This window comes from Chondrus crispus, genomic scaffold, assembly GCF_000350225.1.
Source record: "Chondrus crispus Stackhouse genomic scaffold, scaffold_199, whole genome shotgun sequence".
NCBI classification, from domain to species: domain Eukaryota; phylum Rhodophyta; class Florideophyceae; order Gigartinales; family Gigartinaceae; genus Chondrus; species Chondrus crispus.
Genome location: NW_005179072.1, coordinates 165109 through 180855, shown reverse-complemented (window position 1 = coordinate 180855; position 15747 = coordinate 165109). Strand labels below are relative to the sequence as shown.

The window sequence follows — 15747 nt, the reverse complement described above, 5'->3', positions numbered from 1 at the left end:
GGAAACCCCGCCGGCCCCCGTCACTACGACACCGACGCCGACCCGTTTAGCTCCTCGAAGCCCGATCATCGCTCCGCCGGCCACCGACTATCCGACGACACCCCCGAATGGCCCCTCACGGCCCTTGCCAACACAGACAACCCCGAGACAGGCAACCTCGTCGTCGGCGACGTCTCGCCCGAGGAGCTGCGCCTGCAAGCCTACCAAATGGCCCCGCGCGGCATGTCACCGGACGTCAACCGCAGCGAAAACCAACTGGTTTCCGAGCACCAGGCCAAAATAACCGCCGCGAAAGAAGGCGCCATGCACGCCGCCGGCATGGGCTCCGCGTCTGCGCCCATTGGCGATCCGTTTGCGGCCGGCGCCCCACACCAGAATCAGCCCTCGGCCTTCGGCGCCCCGCCCGCCCCGCCCCACGCCTTTGGAATGGGCGCAACGAATGGCCACGCCGCCCAGGACCAGGCGCTTCCCTTTGGTCAACCATCACAACCCGCCCCATTCGGTGCTCCGCCGCAGGTCGGAAACCCCTTTGGACAGGGAGCCGGCTTTGCCCCACCACCACAAGTGCAAGCCCCGATAACCAACTCTGCACCAGTTGCGAATCCGGCCCAAATGTCACAGTTTTCGGCCCAACAATTCGGCTTTGGCAAAATCCCGGAGGCGGCACCGCCACCGAAATACTGCTGAGCTTACCATCCATCTATGTTAACTGAGAGTCACACGCAACATACTATTCACTCAGCAACCAAGCTTTACGTGTCGCCTGCGTTTGTGAGAATCGGGTTGTTAAGTTAAACTCATAAGGGACATCAAACTCGAGAACTGCATGTTAGTCATGCCCAGGGTCAGTGTGGGTGTGCTGCACGTTTCAGCATACGTTCGCACTTGTCCTGTCAGAACACGTATCTGTCGAGCACACTACGGAAAGGTTGCTTAGGTTTTTCGGATTACCCGTCGAAGCTGTCGACCTTGGGCAGGACGGGTGTCTGATGCCCCTGTTGTATCAGAGGAAGGGTTGGTGCTATCGGTCGATGATAAGCCACGCGTATCTGGGGCCACGTGAATAGTGTATAGGTTGCCGAGAACCCTAGTCAAGATTGGGCGATGTACGCTGATTTCGTGCAAGGTCAGGTTATTCACCTTGATGGCGTTCACTCGGTCACGAACGTTCTCCTGCATCCATTTGCGCATTTTGCTATCTCGAATGTTGGATAGATCTTCGACGCAACGCCGCAACATACCGGGGTTGACGAGGTCGTCAGATGCGTGATGTAACAGCAGTGAGGCAATCTGTAAAGAGGTCGACGAATCGAAGCGCAAGTTTGTGGTGGTACATATGTTAGGGTTTGGTGAGCTTGCTGACCGTTGGACAAATGGGAATTGTAGATGAAAAGACAGAATAAAGCATATCTAACTTACCTCTGAGAAATAGAACGGAATTGCTTGTAGTTCGGCTTCGTTTTCACGTTCATGCGAGATGTACCTGTCTAGTTCTCGCACTGTGAGCCATCGCGGCGGCAGAATTTTGCACCTGTGCACTTTCCTCAATGCAAGCGCTAGCCACAAAGGCACCTGTCAGCAGAACAAATGTCCAGATAAAGGGTTAGTTCTTTGCCCCTTTTGCATCGGAATAACCGAAATCCCAGTAGCAGTAGATAGGTTTAGGGTGAAACACACCGTGGTCGTGATTGATGGCTCAAACGGCCCAAACTCGCCGCGCATTAACGTGATAACATCAGATTTGACCATCGGATTTATCTCTATCAACTCATCTTCGGCGAGGAATTCTGCTCGCTGAAACGCGAGCTCTGCTTCAGTAGCCTCCGTCGCCGCGGACGAATCCATGTTGCGATGCCGCTACGGAACGCGGATATGATTTTCGAAGTGTAGACTTGGACAGGACGGGTGCGCAGTTGCTGGTGACGAATGTCAGTGTTTGGTTCGAGATTCTGCCTTCCTTCTCCTTTTTCTTACGCGAACGCGGCCGAAGACTGTGTTCGTTGAGAGGCGCACGGCGGTTGAGGTTGGGCGTGGAGCAAAGGAGCGTTCAGAAGGCAGGCTCAGGAAAAGAAGATATGACCTGTTTTGATGCAATTCGTTCAAGAAGTAGTTTTTCGCGCCAAAATATTTCTGTTTGCTCGTACAGTAGATTTAGACCCCTTGCTCTGGATGTCCAGTTTCTCTTGCGTGGAGTCCATGGACAAAGATGGAGTTGTGGACACTCACGACTCCATCGACAAGTGTTTTTATTCCGAGGAAGTGCACTCCAACGCTGTAAGATAATATGCTGCTGAATTCGCGAGACTCGTGTATAAAATGGTACGGACGAGCAGAGGCTCGAACAACTAATCGAGAGGAGTTCAATTCAAGAACCCTCCCACTATGAATCGCTTTTCGAAGTTGGTCCATCACAACCGGGTGGTGATGGTGGTTATTTACAGAGGCCGATAGTCAGACGCGGATTGCAGCACACTAGAGCCACAAATGGACTGGGGTACAATTGAACACTTTGGCCGATGCTGTTTTACGGTGCAAGGAACTGCCGTGCATTCTACCCGGGTATATTTGAGCTTCCGTAAGATTAGAGATCGTTGCCGGTTCTCTTATGTGCCCCAGATTATTTAATTTTTATAAAGCAACACATTCCGTGTTCATGTCTGGTGCAAGGAATTTTTTAATTAGGGACAATAAAGGCCATGCAAGTACATCGTCATAGCTTGAAAAGAGCATAGGAACGACCTTGTGCCGTGTCCAGTTGCCGGTTTAGAACATTTATGCATTTGATGTTGCGGACCAGACGACAGCGATTCTCTCACGACAGATTTGAAATCGCCTCAAAGATGGGCTCGTAAAAAGCTTGAGCTGGACATGTTGCTTACGAAAGTTCTCACAGATTTGAGACAGGCGATTATTGGAAACCATTATCCAGCGATGACAGTCGAAAATTAAAACGCAATAAAGTTTTGCTAACTGCTCATGTGCCTCCAATCATATCAGCGACCAAAACCCCCTACCGCCCCGTTCAAGCGCTCCGTCCCTGCTGACCAATTCCTACCGCGCCCTTGTTTCCCAGACCACGACACCGCCAAGTCGCTGAACGCGGGCTTCGCAGCAAGCCCTGTTCCGTTTTCCCGCGTGGTCGTGAGACCGAACACGGACCATGGTGTACACGGCGCCGACGGGCGGCTCGTTCGCGCTGGGCGCCGTCGTCGTCGTCGTCGGGATCTTGGTCCCGCTGACGTTTATGGTAGGTGGATCGCGGCGTTTGCGTGGCATGAATTTGAGAGGGAAGTGGGCCAGTGACTGACTATGTTTTGCGGGCGCGTGGGCAGATTGTGAAGAATAAAAAAGTGTTTGCGCGGCAGGAATAACGGCGGCGTGGACCTGGTTTGTGCGCGCGGGGGGGTGGGGGTGGGTGGGCGACTATTTATTTGCATGTGTTCGAAGTGGGGATGCTTGTGTGCGAAGTACATACAAAGGAAAGCGGGAAAGGCGGGCATGGGATAATTGCGTTTGGCGTGCACCTTAGTCAAGGGGTGGGTGGGTGTGGTTTGGTTGACAGCGGGGGTGAACATGGTCAGTCGGCTGTCGCAACGCTACGGCAATTTGCGCGATTCTACTACAGGACGCGGAAGAGAGGGCGATCTAGGGCGATGTGACGAGCACGACGGCCGGCCCGAGGGTTTTGGAACGCCGTTTTACATTCGATCAAGGGTGGGCTACTCTTCGATGGCTAATGTGGCGGCGTTCTCCGTCGGCTTTGAAAAGGACTGTTGGGCTACCCTTGATAGCTGGTAAATATTAGTCAAAGCAACGAAGACGTTTGCGGCGGCGAGGTTGTAGTTGAGCGGGATGATGACAAAGCTCCATCTTGCTGTAAAAGAAATCGAGAGGTGGAAAGAATGTCGTGGCGTGCTTGTTAGTTGACCGGGAAGACCGAAGAAACCGTGGCTTTTGGTTGCAAATGGGCAAAAAGCGGTGTCATGACGTACTCCAGACCATGCCCGTTAGTGCCAGAGCTAATCGTTTGTACAAGCGGTGAAGTCAGTGACAGAAATTTCATACACAAGAGTCAGAAATGTAAAGGTCATGGAACACTCGCACAGAATGCAATCACACCAGAAGGCGACATACCACTACATTGCGGGATAGAAACATCTTCAACTGGCCTGCTCATATCCGATAAACTGGCCAACACAAGCCCCCATTTCATGGTCGGGGCCCAAAAAAAGACTGTGGAGGACGCAAATGCACGGGCGCAACAAAAAGACGACAAGAGCGTGAGCCATGAGCCTTCCCCAAAACCCCGAGTCTCCCTCACATTACAATTCGGCCCGGTGCGGTTACGGAAACTTACCGGTCTTGAGCCCCGCGGGGTGCTGCCACAAGGCGCGTAGACGCGCCGCCATCCCTCCGCGAATTCGGTGACAGTGGAAGTAGAAGGCGATTTGGGACCGATCGCGTCGGTGTAGAGAGCGGGTTGCGCCGTAGACGTCGGCAAAATCGCCCTGCAAACAAAGGACCGAGGCGCATATAGTTCTCGGACGGAATAATGGCAGGTTGATGGTGATGGCGAAGTATGATTGGATTATAATTCTATACATGAAAAATATTATCCAATAGAAAGGCTGATTCGGAGCCCTATGTTTGCAGAGGCCAATCGGAAGTGTCCACGCCTTACACATTGCACACGTGGATATGTATATTTCTAGGTCCATTGGCTCACCGCTCTTCGACGCGAGCTCCCCAACATTATCCCCGCCATGCTTCTCTAAACGAGCACCCTTCCAATTTCCCGTCCAACTGCACCAATGTCCCCGCCACCGTGCTTCCTGCCACCAGCGGGGCGATTCGCTCTACCACGTCCCGCCCCATCCCGCCCGTATACGGGTGTCCGCCGCCCAGCGGTGGCGGCGCGGCGCCGTCGCGCGGCGCCCCTGCTGTGCGCCGAGGCACCGCGGCCCGGGGACGACGGCCACGCCTCCGAGAACGGACTCCCGGCGCCGGACCCGGGGGCACCGCTGCCCCCCGAAGACAGGCTGTTCGACGACGCTGTCTCGACGGGCGCGTCGTCGCTGGAGGAGATCGCCGACAGCGTGCGCACCGACCTGCAAGGTGTGTCGAAGGCGACGCGAGCTTTTGCCGACTCGGCCATCGCCGAGGAGACGGAGGCGCTGCTCGCCAAGTATGAAGACCGGCGTAAGGAGCTGCTGGACACCATCTTCGAGGAGAGGCACGTCATTGAAGCGGAGCTCGGACGCGTTTCGGAGCTCGCGGATAAGTATGAGAAGAGCAAGAGGCGGAGCAATACGTCGGTCAGGGGCAAGTTGATGACGGCTGTCGCGGGCGTTTTCAGCATTGCTGCCATTCTGTATGCCTTCTCAGGTGTCGTTGACAACGATTCCGGGGCGCTGGGGAGTGCGGCTGTTGATGCGGCGTGCGCTGCGGCAGCGGCCTATTTCGTAAAGAGGGATAACGATGCCAGCAAGGAAACCGAGGCGTAGTGTGGGCAGGTGTTGGAAGGGAGGTCTGGGTCGTATATTAACCATATGCTAGCTTCGAAAAAATCGACAGGGAGCTCAACGTAGGTTAGTTACAGGTACAAATTTTAATATGTGAACCCGTGTCGATGGTTGGATGAAGAACTTCTGTGAACAAGATATCACCTACTCGACCATTCTTTCCTAGCGTCCCCGCAATCGGACGTTTGTGTATTAGCTTTCTGCCAAGAAGTACTTCTGCTGTGACCTAGACTAAGGGCGTGTCCAATGCATAGTGCATATTTATTCGTCGATACGATACATGGCATCGCTATGCGAGCAGATTTTGGTTAAAATTAGCCTTGAGCGCACTGCACTCGGGGTTGATCATCTTCATCTTCGTCGTAAGCAGAGCCGTTCGCGTGAACAGGACGCACGTGCTCGTTAGAGAAATCTATCATGCGCACCTCATCCACCTCGGCGTTTCCAACCGGCGATAGCGGTGTGCGAGAACCCAAAACTTTTTCGAGAACGGCCGCTTGCTCGGGGCCAACAAAGCTCGGGAACTTAACTGAAAATTTGATAAACAAGAAGCCGCGCTCCGTCGGATTCCTCCACGTCGGCATACCCTCTTGAGGGATGCTCTTGACGAGCCCCGGCGTGAGTACCGAGCCAGCCGGAGACTTGACATGTAAGAGCCGGCCATCCAGCTGCTTGATGTGAAACTCAAATCCACAGAGCGCATCGGTAAGCGTAACCTCCTTATCCATGATCAAATTATTGTCCTTGCGGGTGAAAACTGGATGATCCTCCTGTTTGAGCACGACGACAACATCTCCCGCCGTGAGTCCGGGATTAGCGTTAGCCTCGCCATTGAAGGTAATCTTCTGGCCGTTCTGCATGCCCTTATCCACATAGACCTCCAAGACCTTCCTCTCCTTCGAGACCTTATCGCCGGCGCACGAACCGCAGCGATACCTCTCAATGATAATCTCGCCGAGACCCCTACATCTAGAGCAATGATTCTGGACCTGCTGGACCATCCCAGGTCCGATCTGATTCAGCGTGACCTGGATACCGCGGCCATGGCACGTACTACACGTTGACACGCCTTCGGGCCGACTGGCGCCGATGCCGTTGCAAGTCTGGCAGACCCGGTTACGGATGATAGCCAGCTTGCTCATCTTTCCCTTGTAGAGGTCTTCCAAGGTGACACGTAGGGAATGGACGACGTTGTCGCCCTTCCTAGGGCCGCGGTGAGAGTGGGCGCCACCGCCAAACATGGCGGAGAACAAGTCATGTGCGTCCGACGGCCCACCGCCGTCGCGAAGACCCTCCTCGCCGTATTCGTCGTATACTTGCCTCTTCTCCTCATCGCCGAGCACGGCGAAGGCGGTTTGGATCTCCTTAAACATCTCCTCGTCGCCGCCCTTGTCCGGGTGATGCGTCATGGCGAGCTTGCGGTAAGCCTTCTTGATGACATTCGGTTGGGCATCTTTCGCAACGCCCTGAGAGGTGAAAAGCGAGCAATGGAGGAAAGGACGAAGGTTAGCATGATGTAAGGAGAGGCATGAGAGAGAGAATAAAGTGGGGGACGGCAAGTTGGCGTACCAAAACCTCGTAATACTTGTTGTTGTCGACCTTGCGACGACGACCGCCACCCATGCCCATGCCCTCCATACCGGGAAAGCCACCGAACATGATGCGAAAAGGTTAGGAAGGGGGAAACGGGAATGGGGGAGGGAATGCACTAGGTGCGGAGGGCGTACGAAGGGAAGAAGGAAGTGAAGGGCGGTGGCGCTTGCAAAGGGAAGGGGGGCTAGATCAAATGTGTAGTCAGGGAGGGCACAGGGGGGGAAGGGGGGCGGCTGGCAGGCTGTGTTTCCGTTTCGCGGCGTCGCGGGCGGCAGCCGTCGGAACACTATAGACTAGCTCCGAAGCTTCGAGAACCGTCTGTCCCACCTGTCGACGGTCGATTGGCATAGCCTAGTCCAACGGCCGTCTGCTTAGCCACCCACGTGCACACGTGCACACGTCCCCAGGCGTCCACGCTGTCACTGCACACCGGCCCCGTACTGCCGCACGGTCCCGTCCGCGCCACCTACAACAATGCACCCTGCGTCGTCACCCCACGCACACCCCTGCCGCCCTGCGCCCCCCACCTGCCACTTGTGCATCGGCACTTTGACCACCGTCTTCGTCTTCTTCTTCCCCATGAACACCGCCACGCCGCCCGCCCCCACTGCACCCCCAAATTCACCCACCCCGTCCAGCGCTAACCCCACCACGCCCTCCATCCCTACCTCACCCGATACCGTCTGCTTCCTCAGGTCCCACAGCGACACCCGCCCGTCCCGGCAGCTCGCCATGTAGTACCCCTTCTCGCTCATCTCCAACGACACCACCCTCCCCCCCCGTTCCCCGAGCTCCGCGACGCACTTCATAGTCCGCAAGTCCCACATCTCCACCACCCCGTCGGTCCGCCCAGTTGCAAACACCATCCCGTCCGGATGCACAACCCCGCTCCCGTACCCCTCCCCTCCCTGTCCCTCACAGACAACCCGCCCGCCGAGCTCCCGCCACACCCATTTCCCCTCTGCCAGAACCACAAAAACCACCTCTTTCGTTGGGTGCACGTCCACATCCACAACCTCCCCAGTCTCCTCCCACCCTCCCAACTGCTCCCACGTCTGCCCATCCCATATTTTCACCGACCCAGCACCGCAGCTTACCACCCTCTCCCCATCCCATCTCACCCTCTTCACACCCCCGTCTGTATGTCCCACCACGGCTTTTCCCACCACTCCCATTCCTCGTGTATCCAAAGTCATTAGCTTCCCGCTGCTCGTCCCGCCGTACATCAACCCGTCCGCCCCCCGCGCCAAGCTTGTCACCGTCGCTTCCGATCCATCTACTGCCACTTGCCCAGTCTCCGATAGCGATTTCAGTGTATCTGCCCGAGCGTGTGACGCCGGTACCTTCCGCTCCTTCCGCTTTTTTTGGAGCTCGGCGGACCGCGCCTTCACCTTTTTCAGCAGTTCCTCTGGAAATTCCGTCCTTGTCGATGATGACACGTCCGCAGTCGCGTCTCTGCCCGTCACCACTTTGTCCTTGACCATCACCCTGTCGCTCGTCTTGCTGTCTTGAGTCGCGTCCTTCTTCACCTCGCCTGCTGCCGCCGCCTCGACCCTAGCCCCGTTCGTTTCATCAGTTTGTACCTCGTCGGAAGCTCGCGCCGTAGCACTTTCTTTCATGTCCTGATTCATCTTTGCGATTACGCGTTCCGCCGTTTCATATTTATACAACGCGTTGGCTAGCTCCTTTCTTGTTTCATTAAGCTCCGTCTTGACCTGATGCAACTCCAGCATCGTCGTATCCCACTCCTTCTGTAGATGTCTCAGTACTCCGGGCACCGACACCTCCGCCGGCACTAAAGGTTCGACTACTGTCCCAGACTTTTTTATCTCGATCAGATCCGACGTGGAGAGAGGCTCTCCTGTTTCAGGGCATCGCCCGTCGGAAGCTTCCAACGCTTGCTCGATGAGACGCCTCTCGAAGATGTGCCCGCTCTTGGCGGACACCACAGGCACGTCAGGGACGATGCCTGAGATGCTGCAAAACATCCCCGAAGAGCTTTGGGGGGCGGCCATGTCACGTGTGAGGTTTGAGGGGCGAGCGAGAGAGCAGGGTAGGATTTGTGGTTGATGGCACTGAGATTCCAAGACGATGGGGATGATGCTGTTGCGAAAGTGACACCCTTTCCGCCGAGCAGTTTTCGTTTGCCTGGTTGCCTTCCGTCGATTTGCTTGCTTTCCTGTCCACGACCGCCGGCAACGCGAGATACAAACAAATGGACGCGAAGTTGCTCAACGAAAATCAGACCGCGAATTTAGAAGCCGGTTTTGGCGGTTGCGGCGGGGGTCGTGCTCAAATTTTCATGTGGTCTTATTTGACGAGGGGGACGTGATCCCACTTTTGAAGAGATTCAATTTTTTAATCAGAAAACTCATTCCGACCCCAGAGAAAGCTGAAAATATTTTATCCTCTGCTCAACTCACCTTCTCTAGTTCTATCAGACCATTGTTCTCATATGAGGACAGTTTTCGACATAATTTTTTCTTGCCTCACACTTTCTCGACAAGAAAGAAAAAGATACCCCCGCTACCGTACTTGACTTCTGCCTTGGGACCAGAACGAAATTTTTGAGAATTGCATGTTCTTTCTGGTTGTTTCTAGATGTGTCTGGAAAACTGCACGTAGAATAACTTTGAAACCAAAAACGCCAGTTTAAAAAGGGAATTAGGTACTCAATCTGCATTATATTCTTCATCTTTCGTATTCAAATCTTTTATCCCGGCGTTCTGGGACATGCTATTGCAGAAAAAAAGCACGTTACGGAAATAGTGTCCAAGGTAGCGTTTTAAATGTTCAACTTAATTTATATTTTTTGCAAAAAAACTATTCTCATAGGAGGACAAGCCCAGGTCGGATAGTGTAGACACTAGAGTGCCTAGACGACAAATGACCTCATATGAGGCTACTTTTCAACTTATTTTTCTCGACTTGTGCTTGCTCACTAAGAAGGCAAAAGATGCTCTTGCCACCGCAGTTAACTTCTGCGTTGCGGAAGGGTGGAGTTTGGTGAGATCTGCACGTCTTTTCCAGCCATTTTTAGGATGCCTAAAAAAGAAACCTTTTTGAACAACCTCAAAACGATATGTGTTGATATCTTCGAAGCCAAAACGCCTCCATAAAATGTCAACCGACTACTGAAACAACATTGTATTCTTAGTCTTTCTGTGTATTCATAACTGCTATTCTAAGGTTTTGCAAGATGGTATTGCCGAGGGCATATACGCTAAACAAATGGCGTCCAAACTGACTTTATAACGTTTCTATTTAATTTTTTGCAAGACAATTCTCACAATGTTCTTTCTTTCCCCAAGTCAGAAGTCAAATACGGTGGTGGGGGTATCTTTTTCTTTCTTGTCGAGGAAGCGCAAGTCAAGAGTAAAATAGGTCAAATAGTGTCCTTATATGAGAACAACGGTCCAAATAGACACTAGAGACACTAGTCTCTCCTCTGCCTCTTTCTCTCACACTACCCACGGCTGCGTGTCGCGGGCGGGGCCAGGCGCGGCTGGCATATCGTCTGAACATGAACGATGAGGTCCTACCAAAAGAGGTCTAGTACTTGATGAGCATTTCATCGCATTCCATGTAAAGCCTTTGTAACGCGAATGGTTCTCACCAAAAGAGTGAGCATCCGTTTCATTTTGTACATGAAAACGCATAATTAACACGAGATATTTTGAGCATAATTGTTGCTTCAGACATCACTGTTTTTATTGATTCTTCTTCCCTCGATCTTTACGAATGTCACACCATGGAGATCTGCTATTGAAGGTATATCTATGAATATCCATCCAGAATCTGGGGCCCCAAACGTACACAAGTACCTCGACAAGGGTAAGGGACGTCAAACGATATACTGTACCTGTTCACCATAAAATATTGCCGCTGTGCATCTCCGCTGTGCCACCCTACCATATGCTACGTTTTCCATGGAAGAAGGTGCTTTCTCGCACCTCGCTTTCGATATCAGCAGACTTCCGGGTACCAAGACGGCCCCTTCATCTGTGAGGTTAAACCCGACCAATCTGCGTATTACTACCCACGTGTACTGTCCCAGACTTACCTTCGGAAATCCTTGTTGTCTTCCCTTGGTTGGTGGAACGCCACTTTACAAATTCTCTACAGCCAATAGAAGGCCTTAAAAAGACTGCTCAGGCCTAAAATTCCGGTGATCGCATCTGATCGGAAATCTCATGCTCATCTGAAGATGCTTTTTTTTTGGGCTGTGGGACAGGATTGTAAAAAACCGCCCTGCTGCATACCATCGAAGGCCCGAACGTGTGAAACCGCTTGTACTGAGACTGAGATCTGAATTTTCCTGCATACCACCGAAGGCCCGAACGTGTGAAACTGCCTGTAATGAGACTGAGATCTGAATTTTCCCTAATAAATTCCTGAACGCAAGAAAAACTTGATAATAAATGTCATCCAGACACTGGCTTGATACCAGAATGAAAATTACTGTATAATAGAAAAGATTAGTTTTGATTTAAGAACACATCAGATGCTTCCGCTTCTAATAAGATGTATGCGGCTAAATGCATTGAAGAATTAAGCTTTATCTAATATTTTGCTTGAAGAATGTAACCCCGAATAGGATATTTGCGGCACTTCAGAAAAGTACCAGGAACACTGTACGCAGTGCCCATATCAACCCTCCCAACATGAACAGATCGGCAGCGAATCGAACCCACTTAATTTAGCCGTTTCAATATCGTTGGGCTTGTAATATGTAAAACAGTAATCTCCCCCACACGATACACAGCATTCTTCAACTATTTCAATTCCCCTTCTTGCCTTTGAGCAGGGAGTCACGGAAATGCCTTCGGGCTGCCTTGTACATACATAGAGTGCGTGAGAAAAATGCGGTAAGCTTTTTTTTTTCCATGCAGCTCTGGGGAAATGTAAATTTCGCCTATGTCCAAGTATAGGGAAACATGCTGGAGGTTGCTGTAGAGAGGCTGAAGTGCAGCTGTATATTACTTTCTAGTTCAGAACATGGGGTTTAAAACACTCTTGAAGGCAGCACTCCAAAAATTATTGCTCGCAATATTTTGCAGAATATACAGTATAGCTGAAAGAAGTGTCATACTTTCATAGAGAATTGGAATCAACGAATTTGGTGCGGATAGTTCAAGATGACAAAGCCTGCGCACGCAGCTTTCCAGGTTTTCCTCTCTGTTTTTTCGTTATTTTTACGGATCTACAACTATCTAGACGCGCCCATCCCTCTCGCATCCCTCTCGCTTTACCGCAGTGGCATTGGATGGCGCTTTCCTCTTTGCTTCGGCATCGAACTACAGGGTGCCACCCACGCTTCCTTTATCACCACCGTGCAAGATTGTCCGCAACGACATTTCTGCTTGCTTTCACAAAGAAAACAATCAATCATGAGCAGCAAGGATCAGACGGACTCTTTGCTTCGCATTGTTTCGAACAAATGTCGAAACCTACGAAAGGCGATCGACCGCGCTCGAACACAAGAGGCTGCTGAGAAGAGAGGAGACCAGCTTAATGACGAACAACGCGAATCTGTACGTGGCCTGGGTCGTAAGGAGGCTCTTCTTGTCGAGCTCCAAGAGATCCTGAAGAAGCAAACCGCCGTTCTGGAGCCGCAACAACCTGAGACCAAACAAAGCCGTCGTGCGAAGAAAGCTGCAAGGGCCAAAGCTCGTGAGGGAAAGGGTTCTTCAAAGAGCATATCCGAGAAAAGCAGTGAGGAAGGAGAAAGAAGCGAAAAAGTCCCCGAGGCCGAATCAGGGGCAAGGCCAGACGGTAGCGAGACCGCTCATCCGAATGGCAATGGAAATCCAGCAGGAAAAGGCGAACCTTCTGCGGATGAAGCACGCAAAGCGGAGCGCGGCGCGGAACAGTTAGCCGAGCTCGAAATATTACGGAAGCAGTCGGAGGAAATGTCGAAGGAAAGAGACGCCCTCTTAAAGGAGATGGCTGAGCTTAAGCTCAGCCATGAACACCAATTGGCGCAAGACAAGAAGAAGGCTATAGCAAGCACTTTAAATCTATTTCATGTTGCGGATTTTCTGCGTCAGCCAGGCTCTCGGGAAGCCCTCCTCAGCTACTACGCAACACCGGAGGGCAAGACGTCGCCTCTAGTGTTGAATGGTTTGCATCTTGACCCCGTGTGCTACTTCAACGTCATGCTCACGTCCCCAAACGGCAATGTACCACACCCCGAAGCAGTTGACGTTTCCACTGCTCACTGTTTGGAATACTTGCAAGGATCCACGACAGATGCGTTCATTGGCACATCGTATGCGGCATTGGTGGAAATTGTTGACACGATAGCCTCTTGTCCAATTCTTACTGACCGCGGAGTACCACCAGAAGAAGTAAAGCAACGTAATCGAGGAGGGCGCAACAGGAACAGGTCCAAGAGCGGACCTCAATCCTCTCCAGAGAGTGGGGCTATCCAGCCGAGTCCGATTGTTGACAATCCCGTTGCCGATCGCAATGTGCCCTAGCCGTCAAAGATTGTCTTTCGAGTACGGATTAGGTGATGACGACTTGATTGGACACGTTTGTTGGGGTTATAGGATGTCCCTGCGTCGGGCTCACAAGGACATGTCGTAGGACGCATTTAGTTATTAACCTTTCTCAGTCTATTTTTCAGTCGGCGACGGCATGTACATCCAGTCGTTTTCGTCGCCCTACGAGAATCTAACATTTTCGTCAGTCGTCATAAATCCGACCTGACCCTGGCCTCGATATCCCGCCCCTACACAAGCACCTCTCTTGACAGAAATACAAATAACTACTCAAAGTGATGTAGCATGTAGTCGCCGTGTGCACAGAGGAAACTGGAGCAGAGATACCACCGTCGAAGAGCGAAGATGCTTCTGCATGGTGTACACGTATCTGCGACCGCGTGGACTGGTAGCCGAAGCTCTACTTCGCAAAACGCACGCTGAAAAGCAGACAGGCGGATCAATGATACGTTTGGTGCGATAGAGGGAGATCTTTACAACGTCTATTCTTTGGTGGCGTCGGCTCCGGTTGCGTTCTCTGCGGGCGCAGGGGTAGAATCGGCAGCTGCGTCGCCCTCCTCCTTCGCGGCCTCATCTGTTTCCTCGGCCTTCTGCTCAAAGTTGGCGTTATCGACCAAATCCGGAATATCTTCGTCGTCACCCCCTTCGGTGGCTTGCGCGGCAGCCTGGGCGGCGGCGGCGGCAGGACCCATACCGGCGCCCAGCTGATCCATCAGGGACTTCATCTGGGGCATGTTGTCGGCGCCAAGCTGGTTGACGATGCTCGGGAGCATCTCCTGGAGCGGCTTGGTGACAGCAGCACCGGAAATGACGTAGGTGTTCGCGGAAATCTGGGCCTGAACCTTGGGGTTTTGGAAGTTGATGACAGAGCCGTTGTCCTTAAAAATGTTGACCTCCTCGATTCCGGGGAGCTGGCTGAGTTGAAGACGCTTGAGGGTGGATTGCAGGCGCTTGTCGTCGGTCGGCGCGGCCTTGTGCACGGCCTTCTTCTTTCTCCGGACCGAGCCCTTTCCACCGACGCGGACGCCCGCAGCCATCCGCTGCAGCTTGGCGAGCCTCTCTTTGTCAACGGCACCCTCCATGGTTGTGGGTCTGCTGGGCCACTCGGCGGGAAGGGGTGTGGGTAGGGTCGGGAAGGGAGCGACGAGGGATGACGTCGGCGAAAGGAATGGATGGATTGACGGCCAGGGGTGAAGGTTTCAGGGTGATCCGGGCGCAAGTCGAAGGGGAGGGCGCTGGGATGGCAGAACGCACGCAAAGATCCAGATTGGAAGCGGCGACGGGACGCAAGGGGAAAAAAAAACCAAAAAATAGGGCACGGACAAGGCGGATCCAGAGGGTCACCGGCGGGCGAATGGGTCTCTGGGAAGCTTCGCTCCCCTCTTTCAGGGCAGCAACCTCAATTACAATTGTAAACGGGCCGGGGCAATTTTCAAAGGGGAAGCAATTGCTGGATGCTTTATCTTGAGAAACACGTGGACAGGTGTTCGAGGAAGCAGTGGTACGCTGACAGTGTAATAAGGTTGCGCTGTAAAGAGTGTCGAGTCGACACTACACGTACTGTTGATTGTTCGGAAGGTTATGTAAAAAGTCTCGAAATTTATGGGCTGTCGAAATCAGGCCCACACTGTAACTGGTTATAGGCTGCTGAGGCGTCGCAATGTAAACATCGAGAAGAATATTCTACGGTGAAACGTGTTAAAGCATGGGGAACCACAAACACGATGTCAAGACTGCTATCATGGAAAAAAACGTCATTTTGAAACGGCGTTAGCAAAAGATGCTGGTTAAGAAGAGCACACATGCCACGCAAAGTGCGAGTTGTACCATTTGCAGAGTGGGGTGTAGAATAGAAACCTACAATAGTTGCGGGAATGCAAGGAGCAAGGTGAAAAGGGCGGAGGTGATTTGTCAGGGGGAGAAGAAGGAAGAAACATATAAAAAATAGATGTACATATGTAGATATGTACATATGTGGTGCAAATAATATATTAACGGCAAGCGTGGGCATGCAGATTTTTTTTCCATAGCAAGGACGTGGCAGACACATGCGGCAACGTGGTATCGGGGGCAAATTTGGACGGATTTACAAGGACAGAAAAAGCGAAGTGCAGAGAGGTAGTGAG

General features: G+C 52.5%; 6 protein-coding genes; 2 read left to right on the top strand and 4 right to left on the bottom strand.

The window, feature by feature from the left end:
* Window positions 1–933: 933 nt before the first annotated feature.
* On the bottom strand, window positions 934–1845 carry CHC_T00008522001 (DNA replication complex GINS protein PSF2). Its single transcript, XM_005714951.1, has 3 exons — window positions 1678–1845; window positions 1420–1572; window positions 934–1290 (listed from the first exon to the last, which is right to left on the bottom strand). Exons 1-3 carry the CDS (start codon window positions 1843–1845, stop codon window positions 934–936), a joined length of 678 nt encoding a protein of 225 aa, XP_005715008.1.
* A 3773-nt stretch (window positions 1846–5618) lies between these two features.
* CHC_T00003603001 (hypothetical protein) lies at window positions 5619–7313 on the bottom strand. XM_005714950.1 is given in 4 exon segments: window positions 5619–5836; window positions 5837–6988; window positions 7092–7151; window positions 7152–7313. The coding sequence occupies 2 exon segments, from the start codon at window positions 7149–7151 to the stop codon at window positions 5837–5839; spliced, it is 1212 nt and encodes a 403-aa protein (XP_005715007.1). The 5' UTR covers window positions 7152–7313; the 3' UTR covers window positions 5619–5836.
* A 221-nt stretch (window positions 7314–7534) lies between these two features.
* CHC_T00010295001 (Putative Pre-mRNA-processing factor 19) lies at window positions 7535–9130 on the bottom strand. The gene has a single exon (XM_005714949.1). It carries the CDS (start codon window positions 9128–9130, stop codon window positions 7535–7537), a length of 1596 nt encoding a protein of 531 aa, XP_005715006.1.
* Window positions 9131–12253: 3123 nt separating this feature from the next.
* CHC_T00003601001 (hypothetical protein) lies at window positions 12254–13597 on the top strand. Its single transcript, XM_005714948.1, has one exon. It carries the CDS (start codon window positions 12254–12256, stop codon window positions 13595–13597), a length of 1344 nt encoding a protein of 447 aa, XP_005715005.1.
* Window positions 13598–13687: 90 nt separating this feature from the next.
* Window positions 13688–14658, bottom strand: CHC_T00003600001 (hypothetical protein). XM_005714947.1 is given in 2 exon segments: window positions 13688–14103; window positions 14104–14658. 1 exon segment carries the CDS (start codon window positions 14656–14658, stop codon window positions 14104–14106), a length of 555 nt encoding a protein of 184 aa, XP_005715004.1. The 3' UTR covers window positions 13688–14103.
* Window positions 14659–14701: 43 nt separating this feature from the next.
* CHC_T00003599001 (hypothetical protein) lies at window positions 14702–14815 on the top strand. Its single transcript, XM_005714946.1, has one exon. The coding sequence runs from the start codon at window positions 14702–14704 to the stop codon at window positions 14813–14815; it is 114 nt and encodes a 37-aa protein (XP_005715003.1).
* Window positions 14816–15747: the final 932 nt, after the last annotated feature.

Bases quoted from the DNA above. Each gene is read 5' to 3' on its own strand.
- CHC_T00008522001 (XM_005714951.1), bottom strand. From the start codon at position 1,845: ATGGATTCGTCCGCGGCGACGGAGGCTACTGAAGCAGAGCTCGCGTTT. The intron at 1,573-1,677 runs GTGTGTTTCACC...TTCTGCTGACAG, and splicing joins AGCCATCAATCACGACCACG to GTGCCTTTGTGGCTAGCGCT. The intron at 1,291-1,419 runs GTAAGTTAGATA...ACCTCTTTACAG, and splicing joins TTCCGTTCTATTTCTCAGAG to ATTGCCTCACTGCTGTTACA.
- CHC_T00003603001 (XM_005714950.1), bottom strand. From the start codon at position 7,151: ATGGGCATGGGTGGCGGTCGTCGTCGCAAGGTCGACAACAACAAGTAT. The intron at 6,989-7,091 runs GTACGCCAACTT...TTCACCTCTCAG, and splicing joins ACAAGTATTACGAGGTTTTG to GGCGTTGCGAAAGATGCCCA.
- CHC_T00010295001 (XM_005714949.1), bottom strand. From the start codon at position 9,130: ATGGCCGCCCCCCAAAGCTCTTCGGGGATGTTTTGCAGCATCTCAGGC.
- CHC_T00003601001 (XM_005714948.1), top strand. From the start codon at position 12,254: ATGACAAAGCCTGCGCACGCAGCTTTCCAGGTTTTCCTCTCTGTTTTT.
- CHC_T00003600001 (XM_005714947.1), bottom strand. From the start codon at position 14,658: ATGGCTGCGGGCGTCCGCGTCGGTGGAAAGGGCTCGGTCCGGAGAAAG.
- CHC_T00003599001 (XM_005714946.1), top strand. From the start codon at position 14,702: ATGGTTGTGGGTCTGCTGGGCCACTCGGCGGGAAGGGGTGTGGGTAGG.